The sequence below is a fragment of the Lissotriton vulgaris genome, chromosome 5, assembly GCF_964263255.1.
Source record: "Lissotriton vulgaris chromosome 5, aLisVul1.2, whole genome shotgun sequence".
Classification (NCBI taxonomy): domain Eukaryota; kingdom Metazoa; phylum Chordata; class Amphibia; order Caudata; family Salamandridae; genus Lissotriton; species Lissotriton vulgaris.
Genome location: NC_141693.1, coordinates 1520514186 through 1520538866, shown reverse-complemented (window position 1 = coordinate 1520538866; position 24681 = coordinate 1520514186). Strand labels below are relative to the sequence as shown.

At 44.9% G+C, this 24681-nt stretch overlaps 1 protein-coding gene across 2 annotated transcripts in view; it reads right to left on the bottom strand.

The window, feature by feature from the left end:
- The window catches only part of STRIP1 (striatin interacting protein 1), a 287397-nt gene that overhangs the window by 259397 nt on the left and 3319 nt on the right, over window positions 1–24681 (bottom strand). For both annotated transcript variants that reach the window (XM_086923587.1, XM_086923588.1), the window contains exon 2: window positions 2114–2183. In XM_086923587.1, coding sequence (XP_086779713.1) covers window positions 2114–2183 — 70 coding nt within the window. The remainder of the gene's footprint in view (window positions 1–2113; window positions 2184–24681) is intronic.

Here is a 24681-nt window from a genome sequence, read left to right as displayed (position 1 = left end):
AGCGGGACAAGTACTCCCTCGCAGCGTCTCAGTGCTCAGTGCTTCAGGCTAGGGTCGCCCTTTTCATTCAGTCCTGCATTTTTAGCTGAATGAACGTTTGTATGGCTATATTTTTTATTTTTGGGCTAAGTGTAGGTTGTAATTAAAAGGTAAAGTTTTTTCATCACTGCTGCGATTAGAGGGGGCTGGCAGTGAAGCAAGGCGGAGCAGGCTGGCACCGGGCAGCAAGAGATCCGGGGAGGGGGCAAGGCTGGAGACGGGGCAGGGTAGAAACAGGGGGGTAGGGAACAAGAGCAGAGAGTTTTGTGTGTGACAGACAGTGTGTGTGTGTGTGTGTGTGTGTGTGTGTGTGTGTGTGTGTGTGTGTGTGTGTGTGTGTGTGTGTGTGTGTGTGTGTGTGTGTGTGTGAGACAGTGTGTGTGTGTGTGAGACAGTGTGTGTGTGTGTGAGAGACAGTGTGTGTGTGTGAGAGACAGTGTGTGTGTGTGAGAGACAGTGTGTGTGTGTGAGAGACAGTGTGTGTGTGTGAGAGACAGTGTGTGTGTGTGAGAGACAGTGTGTGTGTGTGAGAGACAGTGTGTGTGTGTGTGTGTGTGTGTGAGAGAGAGACAGTGTGTGTGTGTGTGTGTGAGAGAGACAGTGTGTGTGTGTGTGTGAGAGAGACAGTGTGTGTGTGTGTGTGTGTGTGAGAGAGACAGTGTGTGTGTGTGAGAGACAGTGTGTGTGTGAGAGACAGTGTGTGTGTGTGTGAGAGACAGTGTGTGTGTGTGAGAGAGTGTGTGTGTGTGTGTGTGTGTGAGAGAGACAGTGTGTGTGTGTGTGTGTGTGAGAGAGACAGTGTGTGTGTGTGTGTGTGTGAGAGACAGTGTGTGTGAGAGACAGTGTGTGTGAGAGACAGTGTGTGTGAGAGACAGTGAGTGTGAGAGACAGTGTGTGTGAGAGACAGTGTGTGTGAGAGACAGTGTGTGTGAGAGACAGTGTGTGTGAGAGACAGTGTGTGTGTGAGAGACAGTGTGTGTGAGAGACAGTGTGTGTGAGAGACAGTGTGTGAGAGACAGTGTGTGTGAGAGACAGTGTGTGTGAGAGACAGTGTGTGTGAGAGACAGTGTGTGTGAGAGACAGTGTGTGTGAGAGACAGTGTGTGTGAGAGACAGTGTGTGTGAGAGACAGTGTGTGTGAGAGACAGTGTGTGCAAGAGACAGTGTGTGCGAGAGACACTGTGTGTGTGGCACTGTGTGTGTGGCACTGTGTGTGTGTGGCACTGTGTGTGTGTGGCACTGTGTGTGTGTGGCACTGTGTGTGTGTGGCACTGTGTGTGTGTGGCACTGTGTGTGTGTGGCACTGTGTGTGTGTGTGTGTTGCGCTCTGGGAAAGGTGGGGTCTCTAAAAAGCATATGGCCACAAAGGTTAACTAGGAATCTTTCACAAAAGGTGTGCCCTGTGTGCTTATGTGTGTGGCCAAAAAAAGGTGACTTTGAATCCTGTGCTTGTGCTTCTATCTGAGTTAAAGTTAGCGGATCCAGATACATCACACAATAAACACATACACCTAAAACAAGGCAGATCTATTGGCTTTACCAACGCTGCTAGCTATTATTTTTAGTCAATATCACACAAATCAGTCACAATTCCCATCTCTCTGCATCAAAAAGTTTGAAGCCTTCTACTTTAGATAGTGACTGAGGGAAACTGTGAACAGTACTTATAAATATAAAAATGCCACATGAAAAAAATGAATAGATATACCAGTAAGTGGCTATTTAGTTACATATTGATGTATCCAGTAGCTAACTTTTGCCAGTTTCCAAAAAACACGGCCCGGATTATGAGCAAAAGCAAGTCAAACGAAGAGAAGATGCACCACGTTTTAAAGTAAGGCAGTCACACCGTTATCTGATGAAGTAAAGGGCTTAGCTAAGAGTGTTAAATCTGAGAAAAATTAGAAACAAACCAGGTTAGTGAGAGGGACAGACTTGTATGGGGTAAAACAGAATAATTCACAACTGAGATTCCTAATAATATTGTCATGTACTGAAAAATAATATGCAGACACATTTATAGAAACTACTAACAAATGAAGAGAAAGGCTAAGAATGTTTGAATTCTTCCATACCTGATAGCTCTGCAGCCCATTTATCGGTGTCTGCATACTCAAACTCAAGATCTGGAGACTCCGAGAAACCCTGACAAAGGAAGAAAACAGTCAATTTAAGGAATCTGTAGACTCTTTACATCATTTAATATAATTTGATACACATCGTCCCCAAACGAACATTGATTACCTTAGGCCAAAATAAACTGCGCAAGTGAATATGAACCCCTGGTTTGAGGCAAACTGCAAAGTCCCCAGGTTTTAGCTGTAAGGACAACCCTGGCTCTTGAACCAAGCTCTATTTTGTAAATATTTACCCTTATTGATTTTTCAGTTGAACATTTGGGTAACTGTTCAAAGGAAGAACTGCAACTCTACTGATGCCCTTACTTACAATGAGCATATATTGGTCAAGAGCAATTATTTAACTTTGTAAGAAAGATGACCACACTGAACATTCAATGTAATTCCCGCTTTATCCTTGATAACAATACACACCCTCTTGCTTTCATGTGGGTGAAGAATTCTGCAACAGTGTCAAAATTCAATATGTATTCCCTTTACTACAGTGCTCCAAAGTCCCCATAGCAAAAGAATTTCATAAAGGCAAACTTAAAATTAGATAGGAAAGTCTAAATAAGAATATGTAACCTTATTAACCTGCTTAAAGCATTTCTTGAGTTGCAAGACCACTACTACTTTGAGGGACAGAAAAACTACAGACACTGCAAGACTGTTCTCATCACTAAAGGCTTTAAGATGGCTTGTGTGTGCACGTTTATTTGTGAAAGTCGCATTCTGCATTTGTGGCTCTGTGGGCTGGCGGTCCTCTCTTACATCCCAGCACTAATAAATACCTAATCTCATTACTGAGAGGCCAACCAGGAATACCACCGTGCAAATATAACTGTAAGGAGCAGCTGTAATCTTTGGCTAGAAGGGCAGTCAATAGGAGAGGTAGAAACACGGCCAGTGTCCGTGCTTGGGATCAGCAGTGCATGGCCAAAACACGAAACAGGGGATCGCGAGCAAATAATCCCACAGACTTTTAGTGGCGGTTAAGTAGAGAATGCACAGGACTGGTGACAGTAACAAAAGGCTAAACCATATGGCACAAGCAATAAGTGTCAGCGGCGCACGAGAAATGGGCAGCGATTCATGTAATATGGGGCAGCAGTGAAAGGGTATTAAGGTGAGCAGATAAAGGTGGTTACAGGGCGTAGTGACAGGAGTCTGCAGCCGAGGTGACAGAATACAGTGGCCAAGCTGTCATTACCGGTGGGTCTGTGTTCAACAGCTGGCAGAATTGTGAGTAGGTAAGAGGAAGTACACGCCAGTGGCTTGGCCAGTCAGGAAGCACTGTACAATCCAGGGTAGGCGCCACTACTGCCTACACAACAAACCACCCACCCTTGTCAGGCAGGAGATTCCCGCACAAGAGCCTTACCTGCTGTCTTACCACAGAAGAGCTCCAAGCTTCCAGCTTGAAACTAGCATCAATGTCTTATCTTTATGGGGCCATGTATTTCTAATTAGCATGGAGGTGTGAACTGCCCCCTGATTCACAGAACTAACTTAAGACAAAATCCTAAACTTACTACCATTTACTTATTTTGGTATTCACAGTAGGCACTTACTCATTTTGGTATTCACAGAAGGCACTTACTCATCAATGATTAAATGCCTTCTGTGAATACCAAAATGAGTAAGTGCCTTCTGTGAATAACAAAAATGAGTTTCTTCTATGAATACCAAAATGGTAGTAAGTTTAGGATTTTGTCTTACGTTAGTTCTTTGAATCGGGCCCTCAGAGTTGGAGAGGCAGAAATGTCTACAAGAAGAAATGACTAAGTGTTTCACTGTGGGGAGTACAGTCAGGAGGAATATGATTTGTCCTGCGGGTCACAAGTTTTTATGTAGTTAGTTTTCCTAGGATATATTGGAAAATTATCTGGATGGGATTCTCAATGCTCATGTTTGATATCAAAACCCATAAAGAAGAATTCTAAATTTACTTTATGCAAGCTTGGAAATTTCACATTTGGCTTGTAAGGTGCCGGTTCCATTTGTGCCTTTCACTCCAAGTTGTAAAAAAAATGCTGAATTATAGAAGAAGAATTCATCACATAGTTTAACAGGAAGGAGAACATCTGGAGGCAGAAAAAGCAGGGCAGAATGTAAAGAAAGTAAGGTAGGTATGAGTTTTTTATTCCTAATATTAATTAAGCGTGAACCAATCTTACAGGTAGATATACCAATGCGGTTTAATTTTAGCTTTTACAGTACTTTGGTATTGGCTCTACTATGATGGGTGTTCAGTATATTAGCCTACTTTGTAGCTCTGTATCATTTTATTTGAATAGTCCACTTTCCAGGAGGATATAAATTGAGATAGCATCTCAGAACTAGTTTAACTTCAAACACAAGTTGCTCTTTTGTGTCAGTCGTTTTGGAATCAACACACAGGACACTAGACATCTCTCTTAAAAATAACTGAGTATATTGATTAATTCATCCTTAACTTTGTGTCACTTTCTTACTGCTACACCTCATTTCCAAAACCACAAACTTTAGTGTTGCTGATTCTTCTCCAGTTGTTAGTTCACTGTTACTGGGACATTTCTATTGACATCTATCCCGTAAATGCATACTTTCATTGAGAACCTATCTACATTAATTATGTTTGTGTAAAATAACGGAAATGAAGGGCATGTTATTAATTATTTAGCCGGTGCTTCTGATTGTACGCATAGCAATACTTTCTAGTCATTCAATTGTCGTATGGGCTCCAGTGCCAGAGCGTTTTAGTTAGCAAGATAAAGTTAGACATTTGGTGCACCTAACAGCTGAAAAAATGATACCGGGTGTTTTGACTTCTGTCACTCCCTCCATTCTGGATTATCGGACTGCAATGGCTAAAAAAGGGCGCTGTCATTTCTTTCACTCTCCAAAGGTTACTATAGCAAGCATTCTAAGCCAAACAGCTTTGTCTGAAGGCAGATGCCAGAGACACAAGAACATATGTCAGCGCAATCGCTACCCGTCAATGTCCAGTCAAACATATTACATATCAAAAGCATAACCTTTTCTTCATAGTGTGTTGGGTACAACAGCTAGAACAATGACTTACAGAGAAAATAAGAGGTTAAATTTATGTGGTTCAAAAGTAATGATCCCAAAACAGTTACACAACGGTGGTTGGGGCAACTGCTTACTGAAATAAGTGTAAAATTATATGCTATATGCATGCTTTTCAAAGCCTTGTACAGACTCGAGTTATAGTCTTGATGGAGCCCCAGCTTTGCTCACTCACAGGGTTAACAGGTCAGTGTGACTTTCCCTGTTGGAAAGGATAATACTTAGTGCAAAATACGACTGGGATTCTTTAAATGCATGTAGGAAAGTAGGATCTGCTTATCATGGTAACCCCCACGTCGTGCTGAATGTAAAACTGTTTTTGACTAGTCTGACTAGGATCCTGCTAATCAGGACCCCAGTCTATCTGCTTTCTCTCTTAACTGTTATGTTATGTACTTAAGTACACTCCAGATTGGATACAGGGGCACCCTGGTCAGTCCCTAGTATATGGTACACATGTACCCAGGGCACAGGTACCGCAGACGCCACCCATGGGCTGAAGCATGTATTATGCCATCCGTGAGAGGCCATGGAAAATGGAACTACAGGTCTGCCATAGCAGCCTGTGTAAGTTGGTGCATGCACCACTTACTTAAGATATAGGTTTACTACATCTAAGGGTCACTGCACTTAAAACCTATAAGTCACCCCTATAGCATGCCTTAACAATCCTAAAGGCAGGGTGCTTGGTTCTAAGTGAGAGGGTGCCACTGCATGAGCAGGACACCCCAGCAGCCTACGGAGTCCATTCTCCCGGGTTGTCAGTGAAGCAGCGATTGACGACAAATAGAGTGGCATTATGCGACTGCGTGATGACCAACTCTAAAACCGCAGAAACAGACCCGATCGGGTTTGGTGTCAAACATGTTGGAATCATACCCTCACACCGGTAACCAGTGTGGGAGGTATGATTCCACCCCTCAGAAGCGAGCTTTGTGAGGTCTCTGGTGTTCCCGGTACCAGCCTTCTAGTACTGGGCAGCACAAAATGGTTGCTGCCGACCAGAGACACATTTCTGCCCTTCAGCTGCTGAGCCAAGCTCGAGCAGGGGAAGGGAGAACAATAGGCATGCTGTCACAGGGAGGTGTGACCACCTCCCGGACAGGATTTAGCGTATTAGGGCTGGGTGGATGCGCTTACCAGGGACTGAAAGTCTGCATGAGGGGCACATTTTTTTCCCCTGTGCATAGTCCAGTTCAAACCAGTCCTGGAAGCCGGTGGCTGCCGCTCAGGCTTGAAACTGGACAAAGGACGTGGGAGTGTCCCCTGAATCTTGCCAAACCTCTTCCTTGGCTTACCTGGCTGTAGGACCTTAGATTTGATGTGGAAAAGATTCTGAACAAGTAACCACTGAACTTCGATAGTCTGGACATTCTGGACTTTGCTTGGGTCCAACTAAGTCTCCCACTCAGTCTCCTACATCTTCTGTGCCCGTGCACCATACAGGACCCGTGCAGGACCTCTAGAGCATCAAGAAAAACAAAGATATCTCCGTTGGAGTAAAGGAGTCACTCCCTGCATCCGCAGGCACGGCTACACTGCTGTCTGGTCTGCTGATCCTCAGCTCATACGGACTCTGAAGGCTTTAGCAATACAGGAGGTAGGTTTCTACACCCCTCGAGGCCTGAGCTCCCCTCTCACCAAGTTTGAGGTCAGAATCCATTGTGGAGGCTGCAATACCCGAACCCCTGTGCCCCGCGTACATTTGCATGTGCATATGCTTGTTGGCGGTTTCCGAACAAGTGCATTGGGCTCCGAGTAGCCCCAACCTCTGGCACCATTTCCTACCAAGAACTTCAACCTCCTCGCACGGAGTGCTCCGTGGTCTGTTTGGTAAAATCGTTTGAGGTCCTCTAGCAACTCCAGTTCCTACGGTCTGTGGGTCACTTGAGGGTCAACTTCTTGGGCTCCCCAGGGTTGCTCCAGGCTCGCCCTGACTACCTTGTGTTTGGTGAGTCTACTGGATCTTGCTGGTCCAAACCGTACACCTCCTTGACCTTCTGCGTGGGTTGCCGTTGCCAAGGCTTGTTGGTGCTCCCGCCGGACACCGACCCTTCAGCACTAGACATCCTTCATGGGACAGCTTGTATTCGGCTCCTGATCATCCTAGACATCTCCTGGTTCTCGAGGCTGCAGAGTCGAGGACTCCATCTCCCAACTTGAAGCACCCGACATTGGTGGGCATTAATCTACCAAGCCCCTGGTCACTCCCAAGTGACCCAGACTCTGTCCCCTCTGCTTTCAGCACTGAAGGCAACGGTTACTTGTGACCAGCCAAACCAATGACCTATGAGTGTGTCTCACAGGTCAGGCATCCTACTCGTGCCCACTGCATAACAGCATTGTGGTCCATCACTGGTATTTTTTCTTTCTAAAGTAAGCATTAAAACAAGTTTCCACGGTTGTTTCTTTAACTTCCCATGCTGATCCTGAGCCAAGTTAAAAATACATTGCTGGGGACTACATGTCGGAAGAAAATTTGAGCTGGAAATGGTCAGAATGATCGTTCATTTTCAGTTGCTCCTGCAAGCTGCCTGAACACCCTTCCTTAATCCATTGGAAAATCTCTTTTATGAGGCAGTACACAAAATTTACATAGTACTGTCAAAGTACGAACCATAGCTTTACTCTACAATTTTTGAATAAACTGCCACTAGCCTCCAAGTCTCTCCATAAGGCGTTATGGAACATTACACCATCAAGGACAAGTTAGGGTCCACTTGTTGTCTCAGTCCTATAGCCTGCACCCACATGCAGAAATAGAATAGGCCTCTGCTGGGATGTCCTTTGCCATAACAACGTTGTAGTCATTGAAGTTTGGAAACAACACCGTTAAAAAATGGGTAGTTGAGCTAATACAAGATATTTCAGCCTTTCCTCTTTAAAAAGTGGTTCAAGAGAAATGTTTCAAAATGCTTTCGTCGCTCTTGAATCAAACCTTTTGATTGCATCTTTCCATCATGCATTGCTGCTTCTCAATGTATCCTTCGTTTTACAGTCAAGGCGTCAAACAATTTCTCAATTTTTTAGTTCTAGCAATTCCAAATACAGCCTGTTTTCGATTACTAGCACCTTTTAGCTGAGCACCTTTGATTATTACTGTTTCAAGAAAATCTTTGCTACTAGTGTCAATGGCTGTGATGTACCAGATACTTACTGTGTACTTAGTTTAACATATTACCAGGAAACTGTAACAAACAAACAACACTGAAACTAGCTTTAGGCAAATATGGTATTTGTACTGAATGATCTCTGCTAAATAATAATGCTTACAATAACTGTTGCTTTACTAGATTTTGAGTTTAGTTTGAATGGAATGGGGTAATGTAGAATGGGGTAGGGTAGATTGGAGTGGGGTGGAATGAGTTAGATTGGACTAGAGTGGGGTAGATTTAAGTGGCATGTGGTAGATTGGAGTGAAGTAGAGAGGGGTAGATTGAAGAGGGGATAAGAAAATAAAACATTCTACACGCTTTCCTTTTACATGGATACACAGCAGGATTGTCAGATTACTCTTCTTTGTCTAACTTCAAAGTGGGAGAAGTTAACACCAAGCTCCCTTGGAAGAGGGAGCTTGACATTTGTCCCATTTCTTTGAATGCACAGCAAGCGTGACAAGAAAAGAACAAGATTTAAAGGTCTGTTAACAGAAAGCGAGTTTGATGAGGACTACAGTTAACAAGGTTTGAGCAACAGGAGGGACGAACTCAAGCTGGACAGTCTAAAGACAACAAGTAGAAAGGCAGAAAGTAGGAGTTGCAAAGCCAATGGTAAGCAACAGACGGAATTAATTCCTGGGGCAGCTTTCTAAATGTCCCCAAGATATCTTTAGCAAACCAAACAGCTGCGAGGTCTGGTAGGCTTCGACCTGAAAGGGAGGCAGAGAGTAACTGGGGAAAGGGTTTAACTAACAGCAGAACTATTTATGAGTGTAGTAGGTGATTTCAAGTAGTATAAGAAAAAAAGCAAGACTGACACTATTCAGTGAATTAAAAACAGAAAAAATATTTTAAGGCTTCAATATTTTAAGCACATGATTTCAAGGAGATAGATAGCAGTATGACGATATTACTGGTTCAACATTAAAGGCACTACAGTGCAAGTATTCTACATTTCTACATTTTAATAAGTATGTTATGGAATAATTCCAGTCTCGTTTCCCTCACCACAAATTAAAAGAACTGCTGTTAACTATACATAACAAGTATTTGCAATGCAATCGGTCTCACATTAACGAAAGCTATACCTATTGCCGTTGTAAATGTTTTTTTGTTTTCTTTTGCAGGGGAGTGATTTTTAGGTTTCGCCTATTATCATTCGCTTGCGAATTTAATAGGCGAAAATTCAAGGGCTTGATCTACTCGTCAAACCACTGCGGTTTCTTCACAGTGCATGTGAGTCACGTGACCACAAAAGCGGGTCACGTGACCACACAAGCATACGCATCTCCCTAATCCGCAAACAGCATTCATTCGAAAACACAGAAACCCCCGCCCCCATCCGCTTCCCTCCGCGCATCTGCCTGCCACACTTCTCCTCCCCTCGCTCGCATTCCCGCCCCCCACCAGGCTCTCCCGCCCCCATCCGGCTTCCCTTGTACCCTCCTAAGCCTTACGTCACAGACCGGTTTATTTAAAGACTGTAAAGCAATCCTTGTTTATGCTAGTTATGCAACTGTGAGCAGGGACCTTTCTCCCCTACTGTTGTTTGTTCACCGTGTTCTAGCCATTGCCTATTCCGATCAAGTTTCTGTCCTGGTCACTATCTGTGCATCCTCACTATTCCGTTTTTCTCCCCATCTGTTCTGCTCTCTCCAGCTTCCGCTCGCCTTTTCACTCCCATTCCTGTCCTCCTCCCGCCTTTTTTGTCACCCGGCCTCGCCCCAGGAGCCGCAGACAGCCTTAAATGAGATGCGGGGGGATATTGTGGAATTCATTTCATGGAATGCAGCCACTTAGAGCTGTTACTGGCTCAGTAATTCACGGATAATGCAGATTATCTCGGTGTGCCTAGAACACATCTGCATTTAATACCACAGAGCTGATTGAATTTAGGTGGGTGGGGGCTTGCAGCAGAGCACACAGCATTTTGATTCTCGAAGAGTGACGTGAGAGGCTCGGTTTCCAGCACAAAAGAATATGCCTCACCCTCTTCAGTGGCCGGTGTTATCAATGGCTTTGCTCTCGCAGAATGGAGAAGTGGCCCTCATACAGTCTCACTACATTGATTAATAAAACAAGCACTGGCGTTGCCAATAGGTTTCGCATTTGGAAAGTTGGAGCTATTGGTTTTGTAAATGATATTTTATATTTATATATTGTTATTGACAATGCCAATAACGATATATAAATATAAAATGTCATTTACAAAACCAAGAGCTCCAACTTTCCAAATGCGAAACCTATTGGCAACACCAGTGCTTGTTTTGTATGCACTTATGTGGCAGCTAGTGTGGGCTGTGTAAAATGCACGGTTACAAATCCATATACTCCTTTAGGACTGGTTTGACCACCAGCACTTAATAATTGTACATTTTCGAAGAGTCAGCATCCTAGTCAGAACATGGGGGATGGAAGGAGAGGGTGGACTTTATGTTCCTGAAGTGTTTTTTCAAAACTCTGCTTAGAGATAGTGCACCGCTGGGGCAGTGACAATAACCTGCAACGCAGCTCAGTGTAGAGCCACTAACAGACAAGGCATGAGAAACAGCACAATGCTCATACAAAATAAATAACACTCCACCCCTTCCCCGGTTTGCGCCCGGCACACCAACAAGCAGCAACAAGCATTGGCAATTCACGCTTTTGCAACACTGCCGCTTCAATAAAGTTATTGCGTCTTTTAAAGTTGAGTAAACTGTTTGGTAAAAGAATCCTCTGTGTACATTAGATTCCAATGTCGACAAGTAAAAGGAGAAGAATTATGGTGTACGAAAGTCTTTTACAACAAAACAGCCATCATTTACAATAGGGAAGGAAGCGAGAACACATGGAAATGTTCAGAGAAAATGTGTTAATATTAGCTGTGGTTGAGTGTGAAAAGGACTCGTAAACTCAATTGAGCATAAAACTGAGGAAGGCACACAATCAAACTAAAGCACAGGCTGTTCTCGCACAGCCCTGTGAGCCTAATTGCATCTTTTTATGTACGGTTACTCAAAAACAAGGGCGCACCCGCATGCCCATGTAACACTAACGGAATAGTGCAGGCACACAGCCGAAGGAACGCGTGAACTTACATATGCCAAAAACATGTTTAAAACACATATATACAAAGTACATCTTGGATGAGCCAAGCCACGCATTTCTAAGTGCAGCTCTGCCAGACAGATGCCGAAGAGCCCAGGGCAGAGGTTAAGGTGACAAGATGGAGCAATTTCTTCTGAACATTTAATTCCTGCTCATAACACAACGTAAATTAGATAGGGTATTACATTTGAGTGATAAAAGAGATAAGTCACTGCTGTTCTGGCTTGTTGGATAGAGGGGCTAATCCTGCCGGGAATTTCATTACCAATGCCACACAATTGAACGGAGGACGAGGCCATGTCTGGGAGGGGCGCGCAACAGTACACCAAGTACACGCTTTGGTTAAAGAGGGCAGAGGGAATGGGAGGGGTTAGAAGAAATAGTACCTGCATGGCAGAGGATGACTACTAATATAGCTGAATTAATCTCTACTAGGCCAATGCCCCACAGCTAGGGATGAAAGACATGTTGGGTGTGCGAACGAATTAGGAGGCAGCAAAAAAGAGCAATGCTGGAGTCAACTTATGGTAAGCAGCAGGCGGGATTAAAGCCCTATATTGAATACAGCATGTCTTGCAGACAGCACATGTGTGATGCCAGGCTCGACCTAAAAACTAATTGTGATCTTTTTTCACACCAGGTGAGACCAACTTTGCTGCTGCTCTCTCTTCCCCCTTAATCACCTCCCATTTTACTACCGGAACTGGTACTTTACCTCACATCCTCAAGTGAGAGGCATGTATTTTTTTTTTAATCAAGTATTTTTATTGAGTTATACTGCATGTAGTTACAAACATTTTGAACACATAAAAATATTATAGCAGCAGAAATGTGGCCAAGCCTGACCTTGCATCAAAATAAAAGAAATAAGGCAAGTAGGAAATGGGGATAGGGTCAGAGACAAGGGTGTTGCTGGAGATAGAAGGACGATAATGTCAGGTCGCATGAGATCAATAGGGCTGGATCATGGAAGAAAAAAAAAGGGTGGAGGCCCTGCTGTAAAAAAGAGGAAGGGGTATGTCATGGGGCTCAGACAGAGAAGAAGCTAAAGCACTGAAATAGCATGTAGTGTGGTTCAGGGGAGGTTGTAGGTCATCCCTGGTAAGTGTGAGGAAGTGCTCGATAAGGGCATCCCATGCCGGGGAGATGGGCAGTCTTCAGATGCGCAGACCTACTTGAGGCGTGATGCCTCACCCTCTGCCCTCCTCCATCGGTGCACAGCTTCATGCCATGATGCCATCCCGGGAGGTTAGGAGGAACGCCAATTAAGAATATGAAGAGAGGGTGGGACAGGACCAAAGCTTTTATTGACCATGTGGAGTGTAAGGTTCAGAGTCCTTCGACGGCATTTGTATTCTGCACTTGCCAAATGTGGCAAAAGCCGGCTGGTGGGGGGTGGAGGGGGGGGCGGGACGCGGAGAGATTCACTGTAGTTGGGCTGCTTGATAATAAGCCTCATACTAAGGTGCGCCCAGATTGGCCCTCAGCAGGCAGCTGCAATTTCTGTAGGGCTATAATGTTATTTCAGATAAGCTCTCGAAATAAAGAATCCAGATTGCGAAAAAAACTGTGGGGGAAATAACTGGAAGGTTGGTGAAATGATAAAGAAGGCGCGGGAGCATGATCATTTTGGATAGGGCAATCTTGCCTGCGGGGCTAGCGGGAGGGATTTCTAGAATTGAATCTGGGATTTTAGGGCTGTATAGGCCCTGTGAAGGTTACCTTCAAAAAGATCCACGGGAAAGTGGTACAATCGGATCCCTAGATATTAAACAGCATCCCCTTCCCACTCCAGGCGGTGTCTCCTCATTTGAACTTCAACAGGGGATGATGGACCTCTCAAGGGAAACATACAGGATTTCGCCCAATTTGCCTGCAATCCAGATATACGCGCAAAGGAATTCAACATAGTGTGGATGGAGGAGAGATCAGTGCGAATCTCACCAATGTAGAGTAACAGATACTCCGAATAAAGAGTAACTGCGTGGGTCATGACGCAAAGAGGGATGTCCAATGCCCCTCCCTCCGTGCAGAACCGGGAGGCCAGAGGCTCCAACGCAAGCGCAAATAACAATGGGGAGGGGACAGCCCTGTCTGGTATCCCTCTCCACTGGAAACGCCTGGGAGAAGAAGCGGCACAGAAACACTAGATCTAGTATATGACCAAAGGGGCTGACCCACTTTCACTGTGGACAGTACCTGGAAGAGGTAACTCCATTTCAGGGTGTCGAATGCCTTCTTTATATCGAGAATAAGAAATACAGCATAGGGGAATTGGCTGAAAAAGGAGGCGTATATTGTGAGAGGTACTCCATCCAGAGACGAAGCGCTTCTGGTCAGGGTGAAATAGGCCTGGCAGGAGTTGGACGTTATCATTCATCAAGTATCTGTCCCAGAATGCTATAGTCTGTCCCCAATATGACAATGGGACAATAGAATGCAAGAAGGGTCAGATCACGGTCCGTTTAGGTAGGTCACATTGAGAAGGGGGCAGATTCTTAGTATGCAGGGCTTCATTGTAGTCCTCGGCTTGGCGAGGGGCAAGGAGGAAGCAAAATATTTTTGTAATTCTCGTATTGCAACAGGTTTTTTATTCCTGACGAACGTGGGGACAGCTTGTTTTATGTCTGGGACAGTTAAGGGCTCATCCAATTCCTCACGACAGATGGGCAGAACCTCAGGAGAGACCACCCAAAAAATAATAAGCTAATTTATGTTGCCGGTGGATGTGGGGTTGAAGCATAGACTGTAGAATTATATGTTAAAAAGTCTTTCAGGATAGAAGGCTAGGTGTGAAGGGCAGCTCCGGTGGGTGAAGCAATCTCGAGGTAGGACCTAGAATGGGAATCCTGGTGGGCAAGCCAAGCCAGTAGCCTACCTGATTCATCTCCCTCCGAGTGCGTTTTAGCCTCATAGGTCTTGAAGTTAAAGCAGCACAGCTGGTCTAGAACTGTAGCATACAGGTCAGGGCTCGGAAAATCCACTCGCATTGTTGATCAAGATTTTTTCAGGAGGAGCTATTTTTAGGGACAACTCCCATTTCTGGTGAGCTGAAAATCCTCTAATTTTAGTCACAGAACAAAAAGTTAATGTGACAAGATAACAAGATTTAAAGGCATCTTTATTGCTCACAAAGTGAAAGAGCAGTAAAAATCCCTTTAAAACTTGTTATCTTATCACATTTGCTGGCTTTCAGAGACAGAGGTCAAAAGTCAGTCTCTTTTCCTTAAATTTATTTTTCTTTATTTGACCAAAGTTAGAGGATTTTTTAAAGTAAACTGCGTGACAAATGAACTGTGTAAAGCATATGGAAAAATAACGCCTGACATCTGACTGCCTTTCATAACACAAAACTGGAATAGCTAAGTGAACTTTAAATATTTTTCACTAGTTATGAAGAACCATTTTTGTAATTCTGTGGTGAAAATATATTTTATAGGATCAAAACAAATTACAACACTTTACTTGGTGATGTGCAAATTTTAAATATTTCCTCTGAAAACCAGATTTTCATACATTGTTTATGCGCTATTATCAGTAAACTACATGTTAGTGGGAAAGTTGTGTGTCCATTTCAATAGAAAATATGCCATCTGTAGATGACAGTGCACTACCACATCATGCTTTCGTAATATATTTATGAAAAATGTGTTTTTAAACATGAACTGGGATTTATTACTGCTCCTGCCCAGATGACAATGCTATTAGTGAACTAAGTGGCATATTTATGAGTAAATGGCAGAGCGGATTTGCTTCTTGGCTTAACGCCACACTCCACCACTTCTGAAATTCAGGGGTGCACCGTATTCACAAGGATAGGGTGATGCACTGCATTTCCCCATGTGCTGGAGCTAATTTAGCCTCCTAGTGCCAACGGAGATACCCTTGCACCATAGTGCAAGGGTGCCAGCATTGCAAGGGAAGATTATTTATGTGCATGAAGGTGTCCAAGAAGGTGTCCCTTCCTACACACAAACAATCTAAAATGGTGTTTTGTTTAATGCAGCACACGTAGACGTTGCAAAACTTCATTTTTTTTTTCAAATGATTGTTTATGTGCAGGAAGGGATACCTTCCTGCACGTAAACAATCAATCGCGCTTTGCTGTTTCTATGTGTGCTGCAAAACGCATAACACATGGAAACAGCAAAAACGAGGATAAAGTAAACATTTCGCCTCGTTGTGCCAGGGTAAGACCAGGTATTCCCTACTCTTAATTTTAGCACCGCCTCCTAGTAACACAACCCAGTAAATATGGGGTAGCGTCAAAATCAATAGGTGTTGCAGTGGCACGCCCACCCCAACACCTATTGCCCACCCCTTTGATGCTAAGTACAGCGTGAAAGGGTGCCCGATTTACAAGGTGGCGTTAAGTAGCTTAAGACTGCCTTATAAATAAGTTGAAGAACCTATCGCCTTCACAATGTCAGAAAAAGTGATGTTGTGGCGATAGGGGATGTAAACATGCCCCATAGAGGCAAGCCAGGGATTTTGTGTATTGTTTTGTGGTTTCAGTAATCAAAACTGCTTATGCCTGGGTCCTCGGTTTCAACTCAAGGCTAGTGGGGGTCCCCAGATTCCAAAAACGAATCAGTGGGGGTCCCTTGGTGAAAGTAATGATTAAGTGGGGATCGACAGTAGTAAATAAAAACAAGCATTGGAAATGCAATAGGTCTCGCATTAGAAAAGTGGGAGCTATTGGTATTGTAAATTTTTTTTTTGTGTGTGTAGTTTTTCCAAATAGATACATTGATAGATTAGTCATTTACAATGCCAATAGTTTTAATTTTTTTTAATGTGACACCTATAGCATTTGGAATGCCACATGATTTGTAGTGACGTGACTTTGATGGCAGCTTATGTTGTTATGCCACATTTCTAGAGAGCAGGAGAGTGCAGCAGGGGATAGAAGCACAGCCCTGCAAGCTGAGCGTCCTCCCATCGCACACCCATCTGTGGCTTGAGTGGTGTGAGGGTGAGGGGTGTGAGAGTGAGGAATGTGAGTGTGAGGGGTGTGAGCATGAGTGTTGTGAGTGTGAGGGAGTGTGAGTGTGAGGGGGTGGGAGTGTGTGTGATGGTGAAGTTGAGTGAGTGTTTGTGAGGCTGAGTGTATGTGACGGTGTGTGTTGGTGAGGGTGTGTGAGGGTGAGTGAGTGTTTTTGATGTTTAGTGAGGGTGTGTGACGGTGTGAGGCCGAGGGTGTGTGAGGGTGAGTTAGGGAGTGTGAGTGTGTGAGTCTGAGAGTTAGGTGTTGTGATGTTGATTGAATGTGAATGAGGCTGAGGGGATGATGGTAAGGGTGTGTGAGTGTGAGGCTTGTTTATTGTGACAAGTTGCAAGGCTGAGCGTGGGTGAGTGTGTGGGAGGGTGTTTGATGGTGAGTGTGCGAGGTGTAGTGAGTGTGAGAGTGTTGTGACGGGTGTCAGGGGAGGGTGTGTGTGTGTGAATGTCATGTGTTTGAGGGTGAGGGGGTGTGAGTGTGAGGGTGAGTGAGGGGGTGTGAGGCTTCGGGTGTTTGACGGTGCGTGAGTGTGAGTGTGTGCGAGTGTGAGTGAGGGTGTGAGAGGTGTTGTTACGCAGAGGGTGTGTGACGGTGTGTGAGGGTGAGGGTGTGTGAGGGTGAGTGTGAGTCATTGTGAGTGAGTGTGAGTGAGGGGGTGTGAGGGTGTTGTTGTGAGGGTGAGGGGAGTGAGCGTGTGTGAGTGTGATGGGGTGTGAGGGTGAGGGGGAGTGAGTGTGTGTGAGGGTGAGGATGAGTGAGGTTGTTTGCGGCTGAGAGAGTGTGAGGTGTAGTGAGTGTGAGAGTGTTGTGATGGGTTTTAGAGGAGCGTGTGTGAGTGTAAGGTGTTTGAGGGTGAGGGTGTGTGTGTGTGAGGGTGAGTGAGGGGGTGTGAGGTTTCGGGTGTGTGACGGTGTGTGAGGGTGATTGAGGGTGAGAGAGGTGTTGTTAGGCAGAGGGTGTGTGACGGTGTGTGAGCGTGAGGGTGTGTGAGGCTGAGTGTGAGTGATTGTGAGTGAGTGTGAGTGAGTGTGAGTGAGTGTGAGTGAGGGGGTGTGAGGGTTTTTGAGGGTGAGTGTGTGAGTTGTAGTGAGTGTGAGTGTTGTGAGGGGTGTGATGTTGTGATGGGAGTGGGGGGGTGTGAGGGTGATGGGGTGTGAGGGAGGGTGAGGGAGGGTGAGGGGGTGTGAGGGTGAGGGGGTGTGAGGGTGAGCGAGGGAGTGTGAGTGTGTGTGAGTTGTTGAGGGTGAGAGTTAGGGTATGTGAGGGTGATGGTGTGAGGGTGATTGAGGGTGTGTGAGGGTGAGGGGATGAGGGTAAGGCTGTGTGAGGCTGAGGGGTGTTGATGGTGAGAGAGTGTGAGGGGTGTGAGTGGGTGCGGCTGTCCAGTGTAGTGAGTGTGAGCTTGTTGTGAGGGGTGTTATTTTTTGAGGGGAGTGAGGGTGTGTGAGTGTGTGTGAGGGGGTGTGAGTGTGTGTGAGGGTGAGTGTGAGTGAGTGGGTGTGAGGCTGAAGGTGTGTGATGGTGTGTGAGGGAGATGTGTCAGGGTGATTGAGGGTGTGTGAAGGAGTGTGAGAGTTTTGGTGTGTGAGGGTGATGTTATGAGTGTGTGTATGTTAATATTAATTATTTAATATGTGTCGTGTAAAAAAAAACGTGATAGATCTTCCCTTTGTAATTGTCCTGCCTTATGTGTATTTTTGTATGTAATAGAACTGTGTATGTTTTTTAATTACTGTGTGGTGTTATGTGTGTTTTAGGTGTCTGTGGAGTCCCGTATTAATTTTATTATTTTAAAAATGGCCGACGCAATGCGTCACCTTGACGTTCCCTACGTTAGCGTTCTAGTTTATTTTTGTGTTGTGAGTGTTTACGTTTCCTTGACGTTTATTTCTAGCCAATCGGAGCGCAACGTTTTTGACGTTGCGTTCCGATTTGCTTACGTCAACGGTGGAATTCCCCAGAGATCGAGAATGTTGGTGCGCGGAAGGCGTGTTCTTGTTCCTGTGCTGTTGCTGCGTCGTTTGACAGGTAAGAATGTATTCCAAAGTGTTTTTTTATGTAATGTAATGTAGTATCTATACTATCTTTAAGTTAACGACTGAATAGGAGGGTGTTTTTATAACTGTTGACAAATTTTTTTTCGATCGTAATATTTGTAAATGTTTGTAATGTAATGTAAATTAAAGTCTTGTTTTCAATTGTCGATATGTAATGCATATGTTTTCTAAAACTGTAATGTAATGTATTTTTTGCTGGTGTTTGTTATTTGACGTACAAGAGCTGTTATTTGAACTTTGAAGTTCTATTTAGTTTATAATATATTTATGTATGTTGTGTTTGCATTGTTTTTTTCCTGTGATGCTGAAGTAGCCGGATTATAGGTTATTGAGGTACTCGATGTATTAAAGGAAACTTTGTGTATTTGCTGAATTTATTTTCCCTAGCAATGTATTAAGAGGATGTACAGTGATGTAATGTGTGTATTTTATGCGTTTTGTGAAAGAATTGTTTTATTTTCCAATCCCTGTTTGCATATTTGTGTATTAATAGCTGCACCCTCCTTGCGTTGCTTTAAGTTTGCATTTTGGACTAGCTGCAAGTGTGTAATCCTCTTTTTACGTATAATTCAAATAGTTGCTTAACGATATTTATGTGTACAGTTGGAGGCTGGAGTTGTATTTGGAGTGTAGAGTTGTAGAGTTGTATTGTAGTTATAGGGTGTAGTTGGAGGCTGGACTTTGACGGTGTGAGTGTGAGGGTGAGTGCATGTGAGCCTTTTGGAGTTTGCCATAGTATGTGTAAATTTGTAGTACTGTATGCAGTCTATTTTCTTCCCCAAACGTGTTTTGTGTTTTGTAGCTTAGTATGTGTTAGATCAGAATGTGTATGTGACCTATCTTTGATGTATGCAACAGTGAGAATAAGGGTGTAGCTTTTAATTTATGGGCATAAGGGTAGACGTCTTAGGATGTTTTTGTATTTTCTGTACTTCCCTAATTTTTTGTGAACAGCTGCGTGGGCAAGGGGCGTTGGCTGTTGTGTTGTTGAGTAGTGCTCTTTTGATGTTGTTTGATGCTGTTTTGGTGTACGGTGTTCCTGTGGTTGTGCACTTAGCACCACCAAAACACTTCGTGCAACAGCAGCATCAGTCAGAGCAACACCAGAGTCTTGTGCTTTTGTGATGACGCATTTTGTTTGTGTTTTTGATTATTTCTGGCATTGTTTACTTGTTTATTTTCCCTTACTTTAGTAAGTGCTTTCTGTTGTGAATTTTTTTCCTTTAGCTCACTTTGTCCACTTAAAAATTGTTGTATTTTTTGCTGTGTATTCATATGTTTGTCTATTTTGTGTGCATTTATGATCTTTGTGAAAGAACTGTTTTATTTTACAATCCCTTTCTTTATTTTTGTGTATTAATTGCTGCACTGTCCTTGCGTTGCATTAAGTTTTAATGTTTTAATAGCTACAAGTGTGTAATCCAAATTTTACGTATTAAAATAAATGTTGCCTTACGTTATTTATGTGTGGATTTGGAGAGTAGAGTTGTAGTTGGAGTGTAGAGTTGTAGGGTGGTATTGTAGGTATAGGGTGTAGTTGGAGGGTGGACTTGGACTGTGTGAGTGTGAGGGTGAGTGGATGTGAGTCTTTGGGTGTTTGAGGGTGCGTGATGGTGTGTGAGAGTGATTGAGGGTGACTGTTTTAGTATGAGTGAGGGTGTGAGTGTTGTGAGTGTGTGTGAGGATGAGGGGGTGAGTGTAAATGTTGACTAACGTTATTTTTGTGTGGAGTTTGAGGGTGGAGCTGTAGTTGGAGTGTAGAGTTGTAGTGTGGTATTATACTTTTATGGTGTAGTTGGAGTGTTGTCTGACGGTGTGAGTGTGAGGGTGAGTAGATGTGAGGGTCAGGGGGTGTGAGTGTGTGTGAGGGTGAGTGAGGGTGACGATGTGAGTATGAGTGAGGGTTTGAGGGTTGTGAGGGTGGACTTGGACGGTGTGAGGGTGATTGGATGTGATTTTTAGGGGGTGTGAGGGTGTGTGAGGGTGAGTGAGGGTGACGGTGTGAGTATGAGTGTGGGTGTGAGGGTGATGGTGTGAGGGTGTGTGAAGGTGAGGGTAATGGGATGTGATAGTGTGTGATGATAGGTGTGGGTGAGTGAAGGTGATAGTTTGAGCGTGAGTGAGGCTGAGTGTTGTGAGGGTGTAAAGGTGAGTGAGGGTGTGCGAGTTTGAAGGTTGAGTGTGTGACTGTGGGGGAGGGGGAGTGAGGGTTTGGGGCTGTTGTTGAGTGATGGTGTGTGATGGTGAGTGGGTGAGGGTGAGGCTGTTGAGGTTGTGTGTGAGGGTGTGTTGCTGAGTGATGGTGCGTGATGGAGGTTGTGGGAGTGTGATCGTATCACGCTGTAGAGGGATGTGGGGAAATAGTAGGCCAGCTGAATGGGGTGTTTTTTTATTTATTTTTTCGTTTTGACACAAGTCTTTTGAAAGTAAAGCTAGCCATCCCTCCTGTGCCTCGAACTTGCTGTCATTTTTTCTTTTTTGGGTGTGCGTGTAATTTAGTATGTGTTGTGTGTTGTGTGTGCGTCAAAATGCAACCCAAGGAGACGTAATAGAGTGTGTGTGTGAAAGTCCCCTTGATCCGTGAATGTGTGTATGAAAACTTTGTTGTGGTGTGGTACGCCTGGTGTATAGGGATGTCTGTTACTATGCATATGAATCCGAGATTGTGTGCCAGATTTGTGTCCCAAGTGTAATTAGAAGCTGTGGCCACTGTCTAGCAGGTTGGTAGTGTTAAGTAAGCCTAAACTGTGTTAGCAATCCATAAGTTCTGCGTGTAATGTAGTATGTGTTGTTAGTTGTGTGTGCGTAAAAATGCAACTGAAGGAGACGTAATAGAGGGTGTGTGTGAAAGTCCCCTTGATCCGTGAATGTGTGTATGTAAATTTTGTTGTGGTGTGGCGAAGTGGTCTGAACGTAGTGTGTGTAGTAAGAAAGGATCCGTTGCTAAAGGAGCAACATTTCTAGCGAGCCTGGATGTATACTGATCATCAGTAAAGTATTGTCTGTGAGTTGTGTTATCTGACCAGCAGTCAAGTATTGTCTGTGAGTTGTGTTTTCCTGTGTGTATGTGTGCAAGCTGCAGAGTGGTAGCAAGCTGCCGTGAAAGTGTTTTTTAAAAGTTATTTGTGGTGTGGCGAAGTGGTCTGAACGGAGTGTGTGTTGTACGAAAGGATCCGTTGCTAAACGAGCAACATTTCTAGCGAGTCTGATAATGAACAATAAATTACTATTCCAATACCCTGCGTTCAAATGCTGGTGAGCCCACCCAAATCAAAATAAAACAATGGCAGCCCTCTATGTGTTTCGTGTGGCTTGATGGGGTGGGTGGCTGAGGGTGCTTTCAATGTGGCTTCCCTTTGCAGGCTCAGTTTGAAGGCCTGGTCTTAAGTATGCAGGCTCGGCACTCGATACAAACTAAGTATCAGCAGAAAGGAACGGGCTGGAACTCGGGTATGTGTGTATGAAAATTTTGTTGTGGTGTGGCGAAGTGGTGTGAACGGAGTGTGTGTTGTACGAAAGGATCCGTTGCTAAACGAGCACCATTTCTAGCGAGTCTGATAATGAACAATAAATTACAATGCCAATAGACAGCGTTCAAATGCTGTTGAGCCCACCCAAATCAAAAACAATGGCAGCCCTCTATCTGTTTCGTGTGGGTTGATGGGGTGGGTGGCTGAGGGGGCTTTCAATGCGGCTTCCCTTTGCTGGCTCAGTTTGAAGCCCTGCTTTTAAGTATGAAGGCTGGGCACTCGATACAAAGTAAGTATCAGCAGAAAGGAACGGGCTGCAACTTGCAACCAGCATTTGAACGCGGATGGGGAGGGGGAGGAGAAATGCGAGGCTGGCTGTGTCCAGGGAGAGAGAGGGGAGGTGCTGGCGTCTGGTGAAGGGGAGGAGAATTGCGAGCGTGGCTGTGTCCGGGGAGAGAGAGGGAGAGGGGGAGGAGAATTGCGAGCCTGGCTGTGTCCGGGGAGAGAGAGGGGAGGTTCTGGCGGCTGGGGAACAGATGTCGAAGGCTGGCGAATTTTGTTTTAAAAATAGTGTGTGAGTTGTGCATGGTTAAGGGAGACGAGACAGAGGAACTGGTGGCTGGGGAGGGGGATGAGAAATGGCAGCCTGTCTGTGGAGGAATGCGACCCTGTCTGTGTGCGGGGAGAGAGAGGGGAGGTGCTGTCGGCTGGGGGTGGGTGCGAGAGAGAGGGAAGGTGCTGGCGGATGGGGTTGGGGATTGCCGTGGGAGGGAGCCTTGAGGGGGAGGAGAATTGCGAGCCTGGCTGTGTCCGGGTAGAGAGAGGGGGAGGGGGAGGAGAATTGCGATCCTGGCTGTGTCCAGGGAGAGAGAGGGGAGGTTCTGGCGGCTGGGGGCTGGGGAACAGATGTCGAAGGCTGGCGAATTTTGTTTTAAAAATAGTGTGTTTCAGTGTGCGAGTTGTGCATAGTTAAGGGAGACGAGACAGAGGAGCTGGTGGCTGGGGAGGGGGATGAGAAATGGCAGCCTGTCTGTGGAGGAATGCGACCCTGTCTGTGTGCGGGGAGAGAGAGGGGAGGTGCTGGCAGCTGGGGGTGGGTGCGAGAGAGAGGGGAGGTGCTGGCGGATGGGGTTGGGGATTGCCGTGGGAGGGAGCCTTGTCGCTTTCATGTGCACGCGCTTTTAATGTCAATGCGCATGCGCATTGAGCTTGAATTTCACGGGCACTGCAAGGAATCGCCACGATTCCTTGCAAGTTGGTTAAAGTCTGTTTAAGCCCCCATAGTCTCGCAAGCTCGATGCGCATGCGCATCGACAGGCGAGACCTAAAAAGGTTAAGAACCACTGCTGTACAGCATAAATGAAATATAAAAAAATAAGCACAATGATGTTTACTTAAAAAGTGCTGTAGCCTAGGGGCCACATCCTACTTTTTTTTCTCAAAAGTTAATGACGACAGAGGTAGGTGAGGGTCCAGGGGGGAAATAGAAATAAACAGGAGGGAGGCAGCAAAGTGGAGGAGGGGGAGAGTGAAATAAATGAACTAGAGCAGAAACCAACATTGAGGAGAAAATGGGAACAGAAGAACACAAACAAATGAAAGCAATATTGGAGGGATGGCAGCCCTGCCAACTCACACAATTTCAGTTTCCTTCACAGTCACCCGGTGAGGAGCCGAAATCACACGGTGGCAGGGAAAACAAGCTGAAACCCACTGTAAACAGTGGATTTTCAGCTCGTTTTCGGATGCAGTAAGCAGCCCATGTCCATTAAGAGTGTGAAAACACCCACGACATGGGCGACAGGCTATGCTTTTAGGTAGAGCCTGGGCAGAGTATACGCACTGCTGTGAGGCATGCAGTATTGGAGTAAGGCTTTGAAGCAATGCCCACTCTCCACCCATATTTTCAATTGGCTTGTGTCATTGTTCTTTGTAAACACTGGCTTCCGAGTTGTTATTAGGCTTGTTAGTCCCTCCTTAGTACTGCCTTGTCTGCATTTGTTACCTCTTAACGACTGGACCTTTTACTGGTGTTTGTTACATGGTCTGCTTTATAAGTCGGTGAGCACTATTTTATTTAATTCTCTTCCCCTATTCCACCCACTACCTCGCAGCACGCCTTTATTTTTTATTTTTACTAATGGCGGTCCGCTTTAACTATAGAGCTCGCCTTTTACAAAGGATTTTCAGCAGCACAGTCTGCATTTAGCGGCCATGCGTATGTAATTTTGTTTACTAGCGCTTATGGAGCGCTTTCACATCTATAGAGGCCACGCCCCTTTCTTTACACAAACCGCGTCTAAAGACAGGTACGCAGCTGACAGTAAAGTGAAAGCGCAGCATGGGCACTTTTACCACAAAAAAAACACATCCGTTTGTCAACTTGACAAACGGATGCTTTTTTTGTCAAAGTCCCCATGCCGCGGTTTCACTATGATGTCGGACATGCCCCTTTCTTTAGACGCCTCTTGTCTAAAGAAAGGGGCGCAGCCTTCATGAATTAGAAAGCGCCAATGTGAGCGCTGCATGGGTGCTAGTAAAAAAAAATGTTCATGCAATATGTCTCGCATTTGTGAGTTTAAGCTATTGCATTGCCAATAGCTCAAACCCTCGTTAATGCAAGACCTATTGCATTGGAAATACTTGTTTTTTTTTGTGGGATGCTTGGTTAGGG